Here is a 23,044-nt window from a genome sequence, read left to right as displayed (position 1 = left end):
AGCATGCAGGGAAGGGATTGAAATCATGGATGCTATATAGTATCAGACCTGTGAAAATCCTGACTTCCTCACTGAATAGCCCATGGCCTTGGGCTAGTCAGGGAAACTTGCTGAACCTGTTTTCCCATAGGAACTTACCCTAGAGGGTGTTGTGAGCAATTAAATGAAATGATCCATGTCAATCACTTAGACTAGCACCTGGAGAAGCGTGTATGTTTTCAATAAATATTCTCCATTGTTATCTCACTAATTCACTGAAATTGTCTGAGCTTCTCCTATATACCAGGCATTATTTGGGCTTCTAAAATGTTTTGGGCTTTATTTTAGAGATAAACACATATTGAGCACCTACTGCATGCCAAACACTGTTAGGCATTTTATAAATTTGTCTCATTTAATCTTTATTCTCTAGTTAAGAGTTATAAAAATAAAATCAGACAGTACAAAATAAAATACACTTACACATATCACCTCTTTCACATTCTTTTACCTAAGATTTACTCTCTTACTCAGGAAAACACATTGAGGGCATTAACTGTCTTGAAACATCCAATAATAAAAACAGACAGCAGTGACTCCTTGTTAAAGCATTCAGCCCAATAATAGGGAAACAGTTAAGTAAATTAGCAATTATCAACGATTTGAAATTAGACAGCCATCTAATTGATGCTTTTTATAAAAACTACCTACCAACATTGAAAACTTTTTTTAGTGAAAAACTTGTAATAGAAAATTCTACACCCACAAACTTTGAGAAGACTGTACACTTTAAGTACAAGGAATGGAGGAAATACATAAAAACAATAGCAAATGCTGGTTTCAGTTGATTTGCTTACAGGTGCATTTTTATTATCTTTCCCATTTTTTCTCAGTAATGTAACATATTTTTTAAATAAATGCTTTTTGCTTTTTTTTTTTAGAATTACCATACGGTCCAGCAATACCACTTCTAGGTATATATATATATCCAAAAGAAGTGAAAGCAAGTTCTCACAAAGATATTTGTCCACCCATGTTCATAGCAGCATTATTCACAACAGCCAAGAGGTAGAAGCAACTGAAGTGCCCACTGATGGATGAGTGGATGATCAAAATGTAATATAAACCAAAAAGTACCTGAGACAGGTCTCAATCAATTTAGAAGTTTATTTTGCCAAGATTAAGGACACGCACCTGGGAGACAGGTCTGTGCCTCTTACAGATGATTTTGAGGGCTTCAATATTTTAAAGAGAAAGGGCAAATACTGGGAAACAAGGAAGAAATTTTTTTATAAAGATGTGGGTAGATAAGAGGCAAATGGTTGCATTCTTTTGAGTCTTTGATCAGCCGTTCACATGTGAGAGGGGGTAGAGGAATAGTTGCTTATGAATCCATCTAGCTCAGTGAACCTGCATTTCTACTAAGATAAAACAAACGTCGGGCACAGGAAGCCATCAGGTGTGCATTTGTCTCAGGTGAGCAGAGGGATGACTTTGAGCTCTGTCCTTTATCCTGTACCTGGGAAGATCGGCTATCCATTTACATTGTGAGGGTGAAATTTAACACAGCTGTTTTAGGGTAAAGATCTTGGAGCCCACAAGGAATTTCCTAGTGGACAAATTGTGAGGGAGGTTTGTAGCTTTTTAAAATCTTTAAAATCTTTGTAGCAATCTTTTTTAGGAATAGTATGGGAGGCAGGTTTGCCTGACACAGTTCCCAGCTTGACTCTTCCCTTTGGCTTAGTGATTTTGGGGCCCCAAGATTTATTTTCCTTTCACAGTGGTATAGACATACAATGGAATTTTACTCAACCTTAAAAAGGAAGAAAATTCTGATACATGCTACATCATGGATGACCCTTGAGAACATTATGCTGTGAGAAATAAATCAGACACACGAAGACCAATACTGTCTGATTCAATTTGTATGAGGCATCTAGAATATTCAAACTCATGAAGACAGAAAGTAGAACAGAGTTTGCCAAAAGCCAGAGGAGGAGGAAATAGAGAGTTGTTTAGTGGGCTCAGAGTTTCAGTTTTCCAGGATGAAAAAGGTCCTCAGATTGGTTGTACAACAAGTGAATGTACTTAACATTACTGAACCGTACGCTTAAAATGACTAAGATGGTAAATGTTATGTGACTGTCAACCTAAAAAAAAAAAAAGACACTAGAGAAAATTATCGCTAAATATGTTGGATTTACTTGGAAATAGAAATAGGAATTACAATCCAGAACGCATGGAACGGCAAGCCACCTGCGCATTCGGTGAGGGAAGGGTAAGGAGGAGCTGTTATTAGAAAAGAGAAATTTACATAATCCACTGAGAGAAAGAGTTCATCGGTTCTAGAGGCTCAAAGCCAGAGTTGTCATCAGTTCATTGGTGGAGATGCCAGTGCTGGGCAAGTGTTCTTCCAAGAGCATCTTATCTGCTTTACTGCAGTCCTAAAGAATGTCTAGTAATGTCTAGCCTCATCAAAGCAGGAGATGCATGAAGGGTTTTTAGAAAGTCCTTGGAAACACTTTGTATCTCAGACACGTAGGCAGAAGTCCCCTCTCCTTGGTGCTTTCCCAGGCCTATTTTGCCTGGGTCTGACAAAAGCGATTTCATCCTGATATCTACAGGTTTTTCAGTATTTGCCACAATTTTAAAATAAATACTCTGTTTTTTAGAACAGTGCCTAATTGTTATATATATACACATATATATACTTTTTTCTATTCTCCAGTCATCTAATGTAGCAAAAGTACATGGTAAGTGTCCAACAGGTACAGAATGATTAATTCATTGACTTGCCTGGCCAATAAAATGCCTTAAATTAGAAAGCTAAGATCTCCAACCCACCAACTGAGAGGGATATTTTGAAAATTCACATCTGTCCCGGTCATTCTTCTGCCTAAAGCCTTCAGTGGCTCCCCACTGCCCTTGAGGTGAAGCCAAAGCCCCTAGGTGGTGGTCAGCCTTGACCAAGAATTTGCTGCACACCTAGCCCTGTGCCAAGTGCTTTTCATACATCTGTGCCTTTAATCTCTACAACGAACCCATGAAATAGGTACTGTGATTGTCCCCACCTTGCAAGTAAGACCCATGAGGCCCAGAGAAGTTAAGTAATTTGCCTGAAGTCACACAGCTGTGGTCAGAGCCAGAGTCATGCAATCTGACCAGAGAGCAAGCTTACAAGCCCTACACCAAACAGGGATCCAGCCTGTGCCCACACATCGCCCCCCTACCCCACTCTGAGGAAAGACTGCACATCCCAAAGACACCCTCTTCCAGTGGCCTCTGACCCACTACCCCTGTGCTCCTCCCTCTCTCACAAATGGTTCTGGGCCCTTCCCTGGCAGAAATCGACCCTCACCCCAAGCTGCCGAAATGGCCTCCTTTGTGCTCCCTCATTGCTCTGGGACATTGTGGTCAAAGCACTGAGCCCAGTGTTGTCACTGTTTTGGGGACTGTCTCTCACCTAACTGACACCCCCATGGTGTGTGCCACAGACCACGGCTTTGCACCCTTGTACTCCCCATGCTGAGAACCATGTTCACCCAGTACTTAAAGATGAACTGCATGAAAAATGAATGAATGAATGAATGCAGTTCGTTCTGGCCTCATTAAAGCTTTCCACATTGTCACTGTATCACTATAAGGCTCTGTCTTCATGGGATTCCCCTGGAATGAGCAGCCTGTTATCTTTGATCAGCTTGGGCTGTCATAACAAAGGACCACAGACCATCAGCTTCAATAACAGGAATTTCTCTTCTCAGGGTCCCGGGGCTAGAAATCCAAGATCAAGGTGTTGGTTCCTTTTGAGGCCTCTCTCTTTGGCTTGTAGATGGTCAATTTCCTCCAGTGTCTTTACGTGGCTGTCTCTCTGTGTGTGTCTGTGTCCTTCGCTCCTCTTCTTATAAAGACACCAGGGCCAGGCGTGGTGCCTCAGGCCTGTAATCCCAATACTTTGGGAGGCTGAGGCAGGTGGATTGCCTGAGGTCAGGAGTTCGAGACCAGCCTGGCCAACACGGTGAAACCTCATCTCTACTAAAAATACAAAAAATTAGCTGGGCATGGTGGCAGGTGCCTGTCATCGGAGCTACTTGGGAGACTGAGGCAGGAGAATTGCTTCAACCCAGGAGACGGAAGTTGCAGTGAGCCGAGATTACGCCACTGCACTGCAGCCTGGGTGACAAGCAAAATTCTGTCTCAAAAAAATAAAAAATAAAGACACCAGGCATATTGAATTTGGGCCACCTTAATGATCTCATTTAACCTCAATTTCCTCTAAACGACCCTATCTCCAAATACAGTCACATGCTCAGATACTGAGAATGAAGGTTTCGGCATATGAATTTCACAGGGGACACAACTCAGTCCATAACAGCTTTCAAGTGCAAGGCAGCCCCTCCAAATGAGCCCCTCAGCAAGCTCCCCAGTGATCCCCCCATGCCACCATGGAGCTAAACCGTTTCCAGGCTCACTGGGCATGTTCTGTCTGTTAGCTTCACTATTTGAGAATGTGTTTGATCTAGAGAAACACTCTGAGGTCATTCAGTGCTGTCTGGTAAGTCAGCTGGGGGTACAAGCTGAAGGTCACTTTGGATAAAAAATGAAGTTTTAAAAATGTCATCCCTGGTTTTCTAGAGGTAGAAAACTTTCCAAAGAACCTTCTCAAACTGGAAATCCAAAAATGTTTCCAGCAATGGCAGTATCACTAGAACAAGCTCATGGTCTTCCAGGGTGACTTGTCAGAAAGAAAATAATCATTGTGTCTCCGCAGTGACTTTGAGCAAGTTACTTGTCTTCTCTGAGCTCCAACTTCTTCGTTAGAAAAAAATGAGGGCAGAGCCTGCCATTTGCAACAACATGGGCAAATCTGGAGGACATTGTGCTCAGTGAAATAAGGCAGACACAGAAAGAAAAATACTGCATAATCTCACTTATATGTGGTATCTAGAAAAACGTTTTGAATCAAATGCATAAAAACAGACGGTAGAAGCTGGGCATGGTGACATGGGCCTGTAGTCCTACTTACTAGGGAGACTGAGGCAGGAGGATCACTTGAGCTGAATTCAAGGCTGCAGTGATCCGTGATGGCACCACTGCGCTCTACCCTGGGCAACAGAGCAAGACCCTGTCTCTAAAATTAAATTAAATTAATAAATAAAAACAAAATAACCTAAAGAGTAGAATGGTGGTTGGAGGGGAAAAATTAGAAGATTTTGGTCAAAGGGTACAAAGTTGCAAATACGTAAGATGAATAATTCTAGAGATGTAATGGACAACGTGAAGACTGTAGTTAATAATATTGTATTGTATTGTATACTGGAAATTTGCTAAGAGAATAGATTTTAGGTGCTCTTACCATACCCAAAAAAAGAAAGGCAACTATGTGAGATGACAGACGTAAATATGCTTGACTGTGGTAATCACTTCCCTATGGATAGGAATATCAAAGAATCACGTTGTATACCTTAAACATATACAATAAAAAAGAAAAAAAATGAGGCTGACATTTCAACAATTCAGATCCTGACTCTGATAACATTACCACGGATTTCTGCCAAGGGCAAACACTACCCTGAAGGCCCGTCTAACATTCTTTTCAACCATGAAATTTTTCTGACCCTAAGCTATGTATTTAAATTATATTTATCAAATCCTTCCTTCTGAGCCACACCAAGTTTACCAGTGCTGTGGGAAAAAATCTTCATACATTTCTAAAAGATTTTAATCCCCAAACGAGAAAACAAAAGTGTTTCCATGACCCAGAGAAGGCACTGCAATGGCACAAGGTTTCTATGTAGGAAGAATATTAATTTTAAAAAAATTGATTTTGGCAATGGCTGCATAACTCTACAAACAGACTAAACCACTGAATTGCACATGTTAAATGGGCGAATTATACGCCACGTGAATTCTCTCAATAAAGCTGTTACATACCTAGAAAATAAAATTCCCTCAAGCCTTTACTGTAGACTCTGGCTTGGCAGAATTTCCTGACTCTTCATCATTAGAAGTTCTGCCTCATAGGATCCCTGCGAAAATGGCCATGGGGACACAGAGTTTTATTTTGCAATGGAGGCAGCTGAAGAACTAAGCCTCAAACAGACTTCAGTTCACCTCAGTTCACTTCAGTTCACAGCTGCTCACACTAGCTCCACTTGCCACACGTCTTGATGTTACAAGTTTCTGCACAACCTGGGATACACTTCACAGGAATGAGACAACATAAATAAACATCAGTGGTTTACCTGCAACAAAGTATGCACTGAATGGGTGACAGGGAAAACTCCTTCAGTGGCTGATAAACATTCTGAAAATCCAATGAAGTATCCAATTTTAAGGCATCCCAGGATGATGGTAATGACTGCAAACAATGTGATACTACCTAAATGTGGGATGAAGGGGGAAGTGGAAACACACACATTCCATTAATATACATTGATGTCATTTCAAAATAAATTATATTATGTATTAAACCCTTATGTATATGGTCAAACGATTTTTCACAAGGGTGCTGAGACCGTTTAATGGGAAAAGGGCAGTCTTTTCAACAAATGTGGTGGGAAAACTGGATACCCACATGCAAACGAATAAAGTTGGACCCTCACCTTACACCATATACAAAAATTAACTCAAAACAGATAAAAGATCTAAATATAAAAGTATGAACCTTGTAAAAGAAGACATGGGGAAAAGCTTCATGACATTGGCTTTGGCAATAATTTCTTGGCTATGACACCAAAAACGCAAGCAACAAAAATTAAAATAAATAAGCTGAACTACACGAAAATGAAAACTTTTTGCACATCACAGGACGCTACCAATGAAGTGGAAAGACAGCCCACAGAACTGGAGAAAACATTAGCAAATTATATATCTAATAAGTCATTAATATCCACAATATACAGATTTGTTTACATTAAATACCTCATATAATGAAATCGTACAGTACTGTCCTTTGGTGGTTGACTTTATTTTACTTAGCATAATGTCCTCATGGCACATCCACACTGTATCATGTGTCAGAATTTCCTTCCTTTTTAAGCCGAATAATATTTTGTTGTATGTTTATATCTCATTGTGTTTATCCATCTATCTGTTGATGGATGTTGGGTTGCTTCCACTTTTGGATACTGAAAATAAGCTGCTATGAGAGAATTTATAGAGAATTCTTATATATTAACAACAATGGGCTGGGCACAGTGGCCCACACCTGTAATCCCAGCACTTTGGGAGGCCGAGGAGGGTGAATAACTTGAGGTCAGAAGTTGGAGACCAGCCCAGCCAACGTGGTGAAATCTGTCTCTACTAATAATACAAAAATTAGCCTGGTATGGTGGTGCATGCCTATAATCCCAGCTACTTGGGATGCTGAGGCAGGAGAATCCCTTGAACCAGGGAGGCAGAGGTTGTAGTAAGCTGAGATCATGCCATTGAACTCCAGCCTGGGCAACAAAAGCGAAACTCTGTCTCCAAAAATCAATCAATCAACAATGACAAAAGCCAATTTAAAAATTGGCAAAGGACACGAATAAACATATCTCCAAAGAAGACATAAAGATGGCCAGCAAGTACACGAAAAGATGCTCACCATCACTAATTATTAGAGAGATGCAAATCAAAACTACAAAATACCGTCACACTATCAGGATGGCTACTATCAAAAAAAAAAAAAAAAAGAAAATAATAGAAAATAACAAGCATTGGTGAGGATATAGAGAAATAGTGCTCTGTTGGTAGGAGTGTAAAATGGTACAGCTACTACTGAAAACAGTAGGGAGGGCCTTCAAAAAATTCAAAATTCTATTATGGCATGATCTGGCATTTTTCACTTCTGAGTATATACCCAAAAGAATTGAAAGCAGGGACCCTAGGGGATATCTGTATTCTCCTGTTCATAGCAGCATTATTTTCAGTATCCAAAAGGTGGAAGCAACCCAGCATCCATCAACAGATGGATGGGTAAACACAATGAGGTATAGACATACAACAAAATATTATTCAGTTTAAAAAGGAAGGAAATTCTGACACATGATACAGTATGGATGAGCCATGAGGACATTATGCTAAGTAAAATAAACTCAACCACAAAAGGACAATACTGGAGGATTTCATTATATGAGGTATCAAATGTAAGCAAATTCATAGACAGAAGTAGAATGGTGGTTGCCAGGTGCTAGAGGGAGGGAAGAATGAGGAGTTAGTGTTTAATGAGGACAGAGTTTCAGTTTTGCAAGACGAAAAAGTTCTGGAGGTTGGTTGCACAACAGTGTATATGTACTTAACACCACTGAGCTGTACACTTAAAAACTGGTAAGTTGGTAAATTTTATATATATAAATGCGTGTTTTACCACAATTAAAAATATATTAATAAAATAAATTCTAGCCCGAGCATGGTAGCTCATGCCTGTAATTCCAGCACTTTGGGAGGCCAAGGTGGGAGGATCACTTGAGGCCAAGAGCCTAAGCAACCCCATCTCTACCCAAAAATAACATAATAATTATTTCTAAATAAATAAATAAATTCTACTGTTGAGCTGCGAAGGTAAAACTAGAAGGCAGGTGCTGTGTCCTGTTCATCATTGTACCCACCCCATAGCCCAGAGTCTGACAAATGATACACAATCAACAAAGCCTGGTCCAATCAACAGAAGGCTTCTAGAAGCTTTCTCAAAAAGGAGCAATTTAAGAATGTCACTGCTCTACTCAAAAATCTCAGTTCTCTAATCCTAAAATCCTGTTCTCTAAAGAATAAGAGCGCAGCTGGCCGGGTGCAGTGGCTCACACCTGTAATCCCAGCACTTTGGGAGGCCGAGGAGGGTGGATCACCTGAGGTTGGGAGTTCAAGACCAGCCTGACCAACATGGAGAAACCCCATCTCTACTAAAAAATACAAAATTAGCGGGTGTGGTGGTACATGCCTGTAATCCTGCTACACGGGAGGCTGAGGCAGGAGAATCACTTGAACCCAGGAGGTGGAGGTTGCACTGAGCCGAGATCACATGATTGCACTCCAGCCTGGGCAACAAGAGTGAAAAACTCTGTCTCAAAAAATATATATATTAATATGAAATAATAAGAAATAAGAGTGCAGAGTGTGCAGGTCATACAGGTATACAGGAATTCTCTTTGCAACTTTTCCATAAATCTAAAGTTTTTCTAAAATAGGAAGTTTATTTATTTATTTATTTATTTGAGACAGGGTCTTGTTCTGTCACCCTGGCTGGAGTGCAGTGGCATGATCTTGGCTCACTGCAACTTCCACCTCCTAGGTTCAAGTGATTCTTGTGCCTCAACCTCAATCCCAAGTACCTGGGATTATAGGCGTGCACCACCACGCCCAGCTAATTTTTTGTATTTTTAGTAGAGATAGGTTTTTTGCTATGCTGGCCAGGCTGGTCTTAAACTCCTGGCCTCAAGTGGTCCGCCTGCCTCAGCCTCCCAAAGTGCTGGGATTACAGGCATGAGTCACTGAGCCTGGCTGAAAGTATATTAAAAAAAAAAAAATAGATGGGTAAGGGCTCTATAGTAGTAGTTGAGGAAGGGCCTGTGCTAGGTGTACTGAAGAAAGGAAGCAATCTTTGATAATATAATGAGCATGGTTTTGCCCAAAATATGAAAACAAACTAATAAAAAATTTGCATATAAAAAGACTGGAAAGGAATATACAAAATACATTAAAAAGACACTTGGTGACAAATGAAGAAATTCGTGAGAAAAAGGCAGTGATCATGAGCGCTTGATCAAGTCAGAGTTCCTCATCTCTCTCCTGGGCTAGCATTGACCACCATTTACACATTTGCTCCTACCAACAGGAGGAAACTGGATCGTGTATGACGTGCATTAAGGCACTGAGCAGAGAAGAGGGCATGAGCCATAACATTGGGCTATAACGTTACAGCCCCAGCCTGAGAAGCCTCCTCTGAAAAGTAATGCAATCGCCTGGCACTTTTCCACTGCTCAAAGCCTTATAGAAACAACTCTAACTCACATTTATTTTTTAATCCTGGAAACATCCCAATGAAATCAGGAACTTTGTAAGAGTGGAGATTCGATCCCAGTGCTTTGAAATGTTTTGACAAATACGTGGTCAGTTTTAATTACAAAAAAACATAGCAAGATGAGGCGAGGCAGCATGGTTGAGTGGCAAGAGCACAGGCCTGAAACTGTAGAGACCTGGACACTCACAGAATACATGAGTCACTTCCTGCTCCCAGCCTCAGGATTCCCATACAGAAAATGAGGATGGTCTACAGCAGTGGTTCTCAAACTGGAGACTGGATCAGAATCAGCTGCAGGGCTTGTTAAAACACAAATTCCTGGGCTCCGCCTCCAGAGTTTCTGATTCAGTAGGTCTGGGCAGGGCCCCGAAATTTGCATCTCTAACAAATTTTCAAGTGGGGCTGCCACTGTTGATCTAGGCCCCACTTTGAAAACTACTGGTCTAGACCATCTCTGTGGTTGACATGTCAAGGGTTCAGTAATAAATACTTTACATATTTTCTTATACTCTTTAAGTTCTCCCTTTCTTCCTATGTTCATCCATTCATCCATGGATTCATTCACCTAGTTATTTATACAACAAATATCTTGGGGACTCCTACTATGTATGAGGCATTGTGCCAAGGGCTCAAAGACAGACATATGAGATTGCTGTAGAAACAAAAATATACAAGTATAATATTGCATAAATTGGGGTGTGCACAAAATATCAGAGAGATGAGCTGGCAACAGACTTTTTCTGTGCAGCCTGGGAAACCAGAAGACAGTGGAGGAATGTGTCGCAAGGAAAGGACTGCACCTCAAAAACCTTATTCCCAGCTAAGATGTCGCCCACGTGTCAGGGCAAAAGGCAGAATGATGTTTGAAGATACACAAAATGTAATTTTTTCAACAACTATTTATTGAGCAGCAACCATGGGCCAGGCATTGTCCCAGGCATTGAAGATATAAAGGTCAATAAAATAGAGTGTCTGCCCTTGAGGAGTTTCACATCTAGTGGGAAAGGCACAAAATAAACCAGTAAATAGTAAACATATAAAGAATGTCAGGAAGTGCTAAGTGCATGAAGAAAAGTAAAGCAGAAAAGGGGACTGAGGTTGAAGGTACATGGGCAGGAAAGGAGGTGATTGTTGAACAGAGAACAGAGGGTGAGAGAAAACTGTCATCCACATAACTTGTCTGACAAAGGACTCTAACCAAGCAGCTTGTGAACTGGAAGAGAGTCCCCAAAAGAGGGGAAGATGAAGAGGAGAGCAAATTATAGTGACCAATCAACTTTGTGGAAACCTGGAGGAGGGTGGAGGTATAATGGATGGAGAGACAGATGGAGATAGATAATTAGATTAATAGGAGAGAAAAGAAGAAAAGAACTTAAATTCAAATGGATAAACTGCCTGAGATGTGTAATTTACATGCCCTATAAAGACTTGTCATACAGAATAGACATTTTGAGGTGAAATTCTATTAACTATCTCTACAAAACCCCTAAGTTCGGCCGAGCACAGTGGCTCACACCTGTAATCCTAGCGCTTTGGGAGGCCGAGGCAGATGGATCACCTTAGGTCAGGAGTTCGAGACAAGCCTGGCCAACATGGTGAAACCCCGTCTTTACTAAAAATAAAAAATTAGTCAGGTGTGGTGGCAAGCACCTGTAGTCCCAGCTACTTGGGAGGCTGAAGCAGGAGAATGGTGTGAACCCGGGAGGCAGAGTTTGCAGTGAACCAAGATTGCGCCATTGCACTCCAGCATGGGTGACAGAGCGAGACTCCAACTCAAAAAAAAAACAAAAAACAAAAAACAACAACAACAAAAAAACCTAAGTTGGGAAAGGACTGGATAGGGAACAAAGAAAAACCTTTGAAAGCCCTCATGGTAAATAAATAGAAAAGGAGAGGGAAGAAGGGAAAGGAATAGGGAGGCAAACGTATCCTAAAGGTCTCATCCCATTAGGTAGAGAGGAAGTGACAGCAGCAAACATCTTGGAGTGGGACACAGTGTGGCTCACTGAGGGAAATGTTCAATATTTTGTTTTCAAATAAGAACGCAGTAATAGGCAGCTGGGTGCGGTGACTCACACCTATAATCCCAGCACTTTGGGAGGCCAAGATGGGTGGAACACTTGAGGTCAGGAGTTCGAGACCAGCTGGGCCAAGATGGTGAAACCTCATCTCTACCAAAAACACAAAAAATTAGCCCAGTGTGGTGATGGGCACCTGTAGTCCCAGCTACTTAGGAGGCTGAGGCAGGAGAATCGCTTGAACCTGGGAGGCAGAGGTTGCAGTGAGCCGAGATCGTGCCACTGCACTCCAGCCTGGGTGACAAAGCGAGACTCTGTCTCAAAAAAAAAGAATGAAGTAATATGCATCTGATTATGAGAGTGAGGGAAGAAAAAAATGGCCATTAATGGAATAAAAAATCACAATAAATTTTTCAAATGCTCAAAAAAGGCAAACGTGGAAAAGGAAAAGGAAGAAATACGAATGTAAAATATATCATCATAAACATCATAAAGAAAAATGGAAACAAAAAAGCCAACTATAAATTATTACTATAAATTAGAATGATCTAAATCCTCCCACTAAGTAGTAAGCAAGAATAGGAAGACTGAATTAAAAACAAAACCTAGTTACATGATCTTACACAAATTGCACTTTTAACAAAGTAATAAAGGTTTAAAATAAAGTAGTGGACAAAGGAATGCAAACAAAAAGAAAGTCGGAATGGCAATATTAATATCAGACCATATGGGATTTAAAGTTAATGTAATAAGTAGGATAAAGAATCCTTCCTCCTTTATCACTACATATGATAAAAGACAGATTGCCGGGCGCGGTGGCTCACGCCTGTAATCCCAGCACTTTGGGAGGCCGAGGTGGGCGGATCACGAGGTCGGTAGATCAAGACCATCCTGGCTAACACGGTGAAACCCCGTCTCTACTAAAAATACAAAAAAATTAGCCAGGCATGGTGGCGGGTGCCTGTAGTCTCAGCTACTCGGGAGGCTGAGGCAGGAGAATGGCGTGAATCCAGGAGGCAGAGCTTGCAGTGAGCCAAGATCGTGCCATTGCACTCCAGCCTGGGTGACAGAGTGAGACTCTATCTCAAAAAAAAAAAAAAAAAGACATACTGTATGAGGAAGATATAACAGCCACACATGTGCCCAAATAAAACAGTTTTTGCTTTATATATATGCACATATATATGTATAAATGTATATACGTGTATATATACATATATGTATACATATATACATGTATATACATATATAAGTGTATATACATATATATGTATACATATATATATATATATATTTTTTTTTTTTTTGAGATGGAGTTTCGCTCTTGTCGGCCAGGCTGGAGTGCAAAGGCACAAGCTCTGCCCACTGCGACCTCTGCCTTCCAGATTCAAGGGATTCTCCTGCCTCAGCCTCCCTGCTTTATATATTTAACTGCTGGTAATAAAAAAACAAAATGGAAAATTTCAGAACTAGATAGATCAAGTAGACAAAATATAAGACACAGAAGAATTGAATCATACAATCAATGAACTTGCCTTTATATGTATATAAAATCTTGCATACCTCAAAACAGAGTATACAATGTTGGATGTCCATGGAATATTGACAAAAATATGCTCTGAAAGACAGTAGAACATAGAGTGGCAGAGGCCAGCTGCCCATTTCCTACCACTTATTAGTTGATGACCTTGGGCAATTACTTCACTTACCTTTGCCTCAGTTTCCCCATCTCTAAGATGTAATGACAGTAATAACACCTATCTCATAGGGGTGCTGAGGAGATTAAGTGAGTCATTACATGGAAGTCACCTAGAACAGTGTTCCTTACCTAGAAAGCTCTATAAGCGGGATGTTATTATCATCACTCAATCGCCAAGAAAAAGTTGGTGCATTAGAACAATCAGAAAGTTTACCAGCTACAATACTTGAGAATAATCCAAAGACTACCTAGGGTATCCATCTAGTGATGGCAGAGGGAACCCCCTCCTCTTTGTTAGGCACCCAAATCCCTTCTAGGAGTCTAGAATCTTGAATCCCCCTCTTAGAGGTGGAAAGTCCCACAGAGTTAGTCTACATTCTATCCCATGCAAGAATGCTTTCCAATGCATCATGACCGGCAGCCATCTGATCTCTACTTGGACAAGCCCAGGGCTGGGAGGCTCAACATCTCTCAAAGCGCACCCTTCCATCACCAGCTGCTACTTACTTTTATTTTATTTTATTATTTTATTTTATTTTATTTATTTTAATTTAATTTTATTTTAGAGATGGAGTCTCACTCTATTGTCCAGGCTGGAGTGCAGTGGCATGATATTGGCTCACTGCAAACTCTGCCTCCTAGGTTCAAGCAATTCTCCTGCCTCAGCCTCCCAGGTAGCTGGGATTACAGGCACCCCACATAGCGAGACCCGTGTCTCTACAAAAATCAATTTTAAAAAAATGAGCCAGGCGTGGTAGCACACACCTGTAGTCCCAGCTATTCGGGAGGCTGAGGTGGGAGGAGCACTTGAGCCCCAGAGTTTGAGGCTATAGTGAGCTATAATCACACCACTTCGTTCCTGCCTGGGAGACATAGGGAGACCCTGTCCTTATTAAAAAATAAAAATAAAATAAAGAAAGAAAGAAGACTGTGCAGGTGTTGCCTCCCACCTGAACCTCTCAGCCTTCCTGCAGACCTCCCAGGCCCCTGGTTGTAGCCCTGCTCAAGGGTGCTGTGCTGCTTACTCTGTCCCCACCCCCAAGCTCCTGGAAGTCTCACAGGTCATGCTCCCCAGCTTCCCAGTGACGGCTCATTAGCTGTTTGTTTATTGCTGTTTCTCTACCTGAACATCAGCTCCACCTGAGGAGAGCCTTTCATAGCTGCAACCCCAGTGCCTAAAACAGAAAGCAGCAAATGATTCATAATTGGCTGTGTCCCACCACGCCCATCTTTTTGTATTTTTAGTAGAGACGGGGTTTCACCGTGTTGGCCAGGCTGGTCTCAAACTCCTGACCTCAGGTGATCTGCCCACCTCAGCCTCCCAAAGTGCTGGGACTACAGGTGTGAGCCACCACGTGTGGCCTGGTGCTTACTTTAGAATGCTTTTCTTTATATTGAAGTGCAGTTGACTTCCCAGAACCATCATCCTCTTCCCTGGAGCTTCTATCATCATTCACTTATTCATCCACCCATCTAGTCATCCATCCATCCATCCAATCATTCAATCATTCAATTATTCAGTAGATATGAATTGGCATTTACTACATGTTAGGCACTGTGCCAGGAGCTCAGGATACAATGGTAAGCACATTCAGACAGGGTCTCTGCCTTTAGGGGCTCAGTCTGGCTACCCCAACAGTCACTGAATAATACAATCTCCTGCTTGATTAGTGCTAGAAAGAAAATGAAGAGTGCTATGAGACCATACAACCTGGGGGCTGCCCCTGGTCTGAAACTATCGGGACAGGCTTCCCAGAGGAAATGACTCTTACTTGCTGATAGACAGAGGATGGCCTGGAGCTGACAGGTGCAAGGCAGCAGCACTTTCTACCCTGTGACCTCCACATCCTTCTCTCTTCTGGACTGACCCTCTTTTTGCTCCTCCTGCCGCCACTCTTTCCAGGGGCCTGTGAAATTCTCAAGGAGGATGAGACCCTCCACACACAGTCTGATTTCCTTTCCAATGAAAGCCAAGCCTGCATCTGACTTTTTGGCAACCACATTCGCTTGTTTGTGTTGAAATTGTGACACTGTGTCTATATCTTCCATTGGACCGGAAATATCATCTAAGAAAACAAATATGTAAGAAAACACATGCAGTTAAGCAAGACCCTCATAGTGGCCCCAGAGTGGATCTTGGGGATCATTGCTCTTTTTCCTGAGGGACTTGCCCTCTGTCTATTGGTCTAAGATTGTCACCAACACCAGGGCAGAGCTGAGTTCCTGGGTCAAACCTGTCTTTCCAGGTAGAATTCCAGAGGAAACCCCAGTCCCTGTTGGAGCTGAAGGTGCTTCCTTTTGGCACCAGAGCCTCCCGACACTAATAATTAGCTTCTTGCTTCTTTGAGGAACCCACAGGAATGGCCAGGGCTTTGCAAACTGCTTCTCTCGACATCCCCCAGCTCCTCCCAGAGAGGCAGCTGGGATTCTTATCTTACTGATGAGGAAAGCAGGACTCAGAAAGGTGAAGGTGATACAGCTGAGACCTCAAGCCAAACCTTCCAGAGCCAACACCATTTCCATGATACACACACCTCACTTGAATTACATTATTATGAGGCAACTCAATGAATGTCTAAACAGCCACCATCTACTGAACACCTATCACGTGCTCTCTCTACCTTGCCCATTTATTCCCTCTCTACTTAGTGTCCCAAAGACACCTCAAACGTAGCATGTCCATAAGAGAAATATAGCATGTCATTGGTGTTGTGTCCCCACCCTGCTCTTCCCTTTGGCTTCCCAATCTTGGGAAATGGTGCAACCATTCACCCATAGACTCAGGCGCCAATGCTCGGAGTCAACCTGAAAGGAGGCAGAGAGAGAGGAAGAACAAAAAAACATGGATGGATGGATAGATGGTTGGATGGATGGATGGATGGATGGATGATGAATAAGTGTGGATGGGTGGATGGATGGATGGTGGATTAATAAGTGAATGATGATAGAAGCTCCAGGGAAGAGGATGATGGTTCTGGGAAGTTAACTGCACTTCAATATAAAGAAGAGCATTCCTTGGATAAGCACAGACTGAGTAGAAAAAAGAAGAAGAAGGAGGAGGAGGAAAAAGAGGAGGAGGAGGAGGAGGAGGAGAGAAGGAGAAGGAGAAGGAGGAACATTCTAAATGCACCAGGCTGGGCATGGTGGCTCACGCCTGTAATCCCAGCACTTTGGGAAGCAAAGGCAGGCGGATAACCTCAGCTCAGGAGTTTGAGACCAACCGGGCCAACATGGTGAAACACTGTCTCTACTAAAAAATACAAAAGTTAGCTGGGTGTGGTGGCATGTGCACCTGTAGTCCCAGCTACCCAGAAGGCTGAGGCAGGAGAATCACTTGAACCCAGGAAGTGGAGGTTGCAGTGACCCATCATCTAGCCACTGTACTCCAGCCTTGACAACAGAGTGAGATTCCAACTCAAAACAAAAACAAAAACAAAAACAGCAGGGGAGAGAGGAAGAGAGGAAGGAAGAGAAAGAGAGGAGAGAGGGAAGAGGGATAGTGGAGAGAAGGATAGAGGAAGGAAGAGAGAAAGGAAGGATGAAGGAGGAGAAGAGAGAAGGAAAATGAAAAAAATAAGGAAAGGGAGGCCGGGCATGGTGGCTCACACCTGTAATCCCAGCACTTTGGGAGGCTAAGGCAGGCAGATCACGAGGTCAGGAGTTCGAGACCAGCCTGGCCAACATGAGGAAACCCCGTCTCTACTAAAAATACAAAAAATAGCTGGGCATGGTTGCAGGCGCCTATAATCCCAGCTACTCAGGAGGCTGAGGCAGGAGAATCGTTTGAACCTGGGAGGCGGAGGTTGCAGTGAGCCGAGATCACACCATTGCACTCCAGCCTGGGCGACAGGGCAAGACTCCATCTCAAAAAAAAAAAAAAAAAAAGGAAAGGGAGAGAGGAGGGAAGGGGAGGGAACAGGGAGGGAGGGAGAAGGAAGAAAGGAAAGGAGAAGGAGGGAAGGAAGAAGGGAGAAAAAAGGATGGAGGAGAAAAAGAAGTGAGGAACAAAAAAGGGGGCTTTGACTGCAGGAAAACACAGGTAAAGGCTCGTGTGCATAATACTTTTTAGCCTGTGTAAGTCAATATCCTAAAATAACACTTTGTGCCTTGTTTTAAATAGCACCAGATTCACTGTCATTCACAGAGTCACAAAACCATTAACTTCCCTAAAACAACCATTTTTAGGACAGAAATTTGGGCCACCCTGCAATGGTGTCAAATTTCCCCAAAAGCAAGATGAACTAGATCCAGTCCCTGAGCCTAAGAAGTCTAAAATCTCTTCTGGATGATAAGGCTAATATCCAACAGTCATAATACAAGGCAGAAATGGACAACGACCAAAAGAGCTTTACACAAGGAGGGCCATGGTGGCCCATGGAAGTGAGGAGTAATTCCTGCCAGGCATTTGTAAAGAGGGTGGCATCTGGCCAGGACCTTTGAAAGAAGTGTGGAAAGGAGGCCTAGTGTGTGCTGGGCAGCCACCTCATTAGTCACTGGATCCTATGCAGTGTGGGATCCCCATTCTACAGATGCTGAAACCAGGGTTCAGGATGAGGAAGGCAATCAAGTAACTTGCCCGAGGTTACGCATGCAAGGCACACGGAAGCCCCACTCTAATGGAGATTTAAATTCAGGTCTAATATGAGAATCCAAGTGGCAATGTGTGATGTGTCTGGACCACGTGGTGTGAAATGCACTCGGCCTCTCCTGGGAAGGTTACTCAGACAGAAGCTTTCTTCACAAGCATGCTCCCCACGGCCTCCTCCCTTTCACCTGCACCATGTCTGTCTCCCATTCAAGACTGGCAGCCCCAGCCAGGCACAATAGCTCATGCCTGTGATCCCAGCATTTTGGGAGGCCAAGGCAGGAGGATCCCTTGAGGCCAGGAGTTTGAGAACAGGAGACAACACAACGAGGCCCTATCTGTACAAAATATAACAAAACTTAGCCAGGCAAGGCCATGTGTGCCTATAGTTCCAGCTATTCAGGAGGCTGAAGTGGGAGGATTGCTTGAGCCCAGGAGGAAGAGGCTGTAGTGAGCTGTGATTGTGCCACTGCACTCCAGCCTGGGAGATAGAGCAACATTGTCTCAAAAAAAAAAAATGTGGCAGCCCCTTGAGGAAGGAAGAGTTCCTATCTTGACAATTTCAGCCAATGCCTGAGTACCAGCAGGAGCCTCTATCCCTCTCTGCCCCACCCTGCATCCACGCATTCATTACTTCATTCATCCCCCCTCATTTTCTCAACACCCACTTCGTGCCAGGCCCCAAGGTGGCTCTAGGACGGAGAGACAGGGATTACAGAGCTCGCCAGTGGAGTGGAGGGTACAGACATGTCGACAAGAACACTGGAGCCCAGTGCGGGCTGGGGGCGTGTGGTCAGACCTGCAAAGCGGGGAGGAGAAGGCGGTCGGAGAAGCTTCGCGGGGAGAATGGGGTGAGGCCTGAGCCCTGTCTCGGAAAGCAGAGGGGCAGGCGGGAGAGTGGAAAAGACATTCCTGGAGGAGGGAACCGAAGGCGCCGAATGTGCAGAGGCAGAGATCCTGCGATGGGAGAGAAAGTCCGCAAGAATGACCCCAGCACAGGATGAGAACAAAGGAGGGGATCAAAGGAAACGGGCCCTCGGGGGCCGGGTGTTAGAAGGCTGTGTGTCAGGAGAGGAAGAGTGGCCTCCATCATGGGGTCAGTAGGGCCACTGCATGGCTTTAAGCCAGGGAAGGACAAGAGAGGTTTCTGTAATTGTGGCTGTAATGATGGAAGCGTCTGGAGGCGGAGAGGAGGCTCCTGCGGCGACCCAGGCTTGAGAGAGAGAGAGAGAGGAAAGAAGGAAGGGCAGACAGGAAATCTAGGAAAGATGCACAGAGAGACCAAGACAGAAAAGGCTGAAGAGAAGACGGCAGCGGTAGGAAGGGCGCAGAGCCGCCTCAGGATGCAGCTAGCGGGCGAGGAGACGGAGACCCGCTCGCCCGGCGCCTGGACTCACCGCGCAGCCAGCCGGCCCCGGCGTGCGTGTCCTTGAGGCGGAAGAGGCGGCGGTGCGCGGAGCTGCGGCCCACGTACCACAGCATCCACAGCAGCTGCAGCAGCATGAGCGCCGTCAGGAAGCACAGCAGGTCGCTCTTGCTCACGCCCGCGGCGTGCACGGCCCAGGCCAGCAGCAGCAGCAGCCCCACCACGAACACGATCAGCCCGTACTGACTGCTCAGCATCTCGGCCAGCTTCTGTGGGACGCTGGCGCGCACACCGCCCCGCCGGGGGGCCGGGGACTCCGGGGACCTCAGGGCCGGGGGCGAGGGAGGCGGGCAGGCCGCTGGCCCCGATGACCCCGCGACCGAGGCGCTCGCAGCTGCCCGGGGCGAGGCGGGCGACCCGAGGCCCTCGAGCATCTTCGAGACACCCGCGCCAAGTCTGGTCCCGGGGGTGGCTGCCGTCGGGCCCCGCCTGCGCTCCTGGCTCCTGTCCTTGCCCCGACGCCTCTGCCAACCAGCACCTCCCTTTTCAACTCCCCTCCGATTCCTACCCCACGCCCCTGCCAACCTGCCCCGTCTCCTGTCACCTCCCGACGCCCGCCCTCCCCTCTTCTGCCCCTTCGTCCTCCGTCAAGGTACCACCCTGTCCACTTACCCAGCGCCCCACCCCGCTGACCTGGGATTCTACGAGCTCCCTTGCCCACTGCCCCTCACTGGGCAACGCCCGGGGCAGCCATCTGCCCCCTCCGGACCCACGCGGACAGCTCCCCGCTCCTGATCCCTGGGACACTGGCCAGCCCTGCCGCGACACTAGCGCGTCCTCCCGCACCTCCGCCCGCGCGCCCGGCCCCCGTCCGCCGTCTGCAGCCCTCACCCCTGCGCCGACGCCCGCCCACCCAGCCCCTGTCCGGGCGCCCCGGAAACGCTGGGTGATGAGAGGTGCCTCCCGGGGTCCCGGGGTTGCCGGGCCGGGGAGAGGGGGTCTCCCGGAGCCAGCCCGAGGTGGGTGTGCGCGGGGGGCGTGGCTGCTGCCAAGTGGGGCGCCCGGGGCTCCACAGTGGCGTGCGATGCTCCGGGCCTTCCCCGAGGGTCTCCGTTGGGGAACCCAGAGGTCCAGGTGATCCTGCCTGGGTCCGTGTCCGAGCGTCCGACGGTCTGTCCTCGTCCCTGCGTATTTCTGTATTGTCTTCTCTGTGCGGGTCACTCTATGTCTGGCCGTCTGTTTTCGGGTGTGTCTGGTTAGGGGTGGAGGAGCGCCCGTCACTGGCTCTCTGAAGTGGGGGAGGGGCCGCCTTCTGTGGGTTTTTCTGTTTGTCCGTCTGGTGTGCCTGTGTGTCGGCTGCAAGATGCCCAGGCGCAGAATAAGACCTGAGCCACTTTCTAAGAAAAGAGACCATCCCGCACCCTCCCCCAAAGGAGCGGCAGCCGTTCTTGACCCAGAGGAGCTGGAATGAGGGACGCCCCGGGGTCTGCCCTGTTGCTACCGGCGCCCAAGCGTCTTCACCAGCCCCTTCCAAAGCCCGGGTGCCCGCCTGGCACCCGCCTGCTCCCGGAAGGGGACTGCGTCTGCCAGGGCGCCCCGCTCGGGTGCCGCTAAGTGGAGGTCTGGGAAGTTTCTGCAGAAGAGCGTTCTACGGGTCCGGCGCGGCTGACAGGAGGCGCCAGACCCCAGGCCCCCAGCCGCAGGTTGGAAAGGGGAGTTGGGAGCGAGCCTGGGGCTAGCCCCCAACCCACCGTGCAGCAGCCCAGGGCTGGGTCCCGGAAGACACTCTCTCCCTCTTGGTTTAAGGTTCTTGCCGTCTTGAAATTCTTAATTTTTGAACAAGAGGGCCCAAGTTTTTGTTTTGTGCTAAGCGCAGCAAATTGCAATAGCAGGTCCTGACTAGTAAAGGAGGGATGGGGAGTCCTGGGCTAGCAAGGAGTCAACCTGGGGGACCTTACCTTGCCGCCATCATTCTTCCAATTCATGCATTCATTCATTTGATCAACACATATGTATGTGTTGACCTATGAATCATTTGCTGGTCTCTGTTCTAGGCGCTGGGTTTTCAGCTATGAAAGGCTCTGTTCAGGTGGAGCTGATGTTCAGGTAGAGAAACAGCAATAAACAAACAGCTAATGAGCCGTCACTGGGAAGCTGGGGAGCGTGACCTGTGAGACTTAGCCCTCAACTTCTAGGAGCTTGGGGGTGGGGACAGAGTAAGCAGCACAGCACCCTTGAGCAGGGCTACAACCAGGGGCCTGGGAAGAGCCCAGGTCTGCAGGAAGGCTGAGAGGTTCAGGGAGGAGGCAACACCTGCACAGTCTTCTGTCTTTCTTTCTTTTATTTTTATCTTTTAATAAGGACAGGGTCTCCCTATGTCTCCCAGGCTGGAATGAAGTGGTGTGATTATAGCTCACTACAACCTCGAACTCTGGGGCTCAAGTGCTCCTCCCACTTCAGCCTCCCGAATAGCTGGGACTACAGGTGTGTGCTACCACGCCTGGCTCATTTTTTTTTAAATTGTTTTTTGTAGAGACAGGGGTCTCGCTATGTTGCTCAGGTTGATCTCAAACTCCTGGGCTCAAGCCATCCTCCCACCTCAGCCTCCCAAAGCACTGGGATTACAGGCTCCAGCCACCATGTCCAGCCTCCTGCACATTCTTTAGGCTTAGGAGTGGATGGCCAGGCGGAAGGGAGCAGGGGTCTGGAAATGCAGTGCAGAGAGAGGATCCAGCAAACCTACTAGGGACCCTCCACCTTCTCCCCTCCTCTTCCTACCAACAGCCACAGCAACCTGGGAGCCTGAGCTGAAGATGGAAGAGCCTGTCCGCATGTCTCCCCAGTGACTGGTGAGGGGGCTTTCCCTCCAAAGCTGAACCTTACATGAGCGAGAAATAAACTTCCATTGTGCTAAGCCACCAAAGTCCGAAATGTTACAGCAGCTAGCAGTACCTTAACCGGTTGAGTACAAAGATAAATAACACTCAGTCACCATCTGAAAATCAAGTGGAATGCCTGTCTCTGGGCTACCTGCACTTTTTTTTGTTTGTTTGTTTGTTTGTTTGTTTTTGAGATGGAGTCTCACTCTGTTACCCAGGCTGGAGTGCAGTGGCGCAATCTCGGCTCACTGCAAGCTCTGCCTCCCAGGTTCACGCCATTCTCCTGCCTCAGCCTCCCGAGTAGCTGGGATTACAGGCACCTGCCACCATGCCTGGCTAATTTCTGTATTTTCAGTAGAGATGGTGTTTCACCATGCTGGCTAGGCTGGTCTCAACTCCTGACCTTGTGATCCACCCCTTGGCCTCCCAAAGTGCTGGGATTACAGGCATGAACCACCGCACCTGGCCTGCATTTTTTTAAGAAGCAATGAAATGAAAGTTTCTGGAGGCTAAATTCAGCC

At 45.8% G+C, this 23,044-nt stretch overlaps 1 protein-coding gene across 1 annotated transcript in view; it reads right to left on the bottom strand.

Annotated features, from left to right (window-relative positions):
• OTOP1 (otopetrin 1) overlaps positions 1–20,143 on the bottom strand; it is a 39,288-nt gene extending 19,145 nt beyond the window's left edge. The window contains exons 1-2 of the mRNA XM_002814582.4: positions 19,676–20,143; positions 6,222–6,358 (exon numbers count right to left, since the gene is read on the bottom strand). Of these exons, the coding sequence (XP_002814628.4) occupies positions 6,222–6,358; positions 19,676–20,078 (540 nt within the window). The 5' untranslated portion in view covers positions 20,079–20,143. The remainder of the gene's footprint in view (positions 1–6,221; positions 6,359–19,675) is intronic.
• Between the last annotated feature and the right edge of the window lie 2,901 nt (positions 20,144–23,044).

The sequence above is a fragment of the Pongo abelii genome, chromosome 3 (assembly GCF_028885655.2).
Source record: "Pongo abelii isolate AG06213 chromosome 3, NHGRI_mPonAbe1-v2.0_pri, whole genome shotgun sequence".
Classification (NCBI taxonomy): domain Eukaryota; kingdom Metazoa; phylum Chordata; class Mammalia; order Primates; family Hominidae; genus Pongo; species Pongo abelii.
The sequence above is the reverse complement of the archived record's forward strand: the minus strand, read 5'-3'. Positions and strand labels throughout refer to the sequence as shown.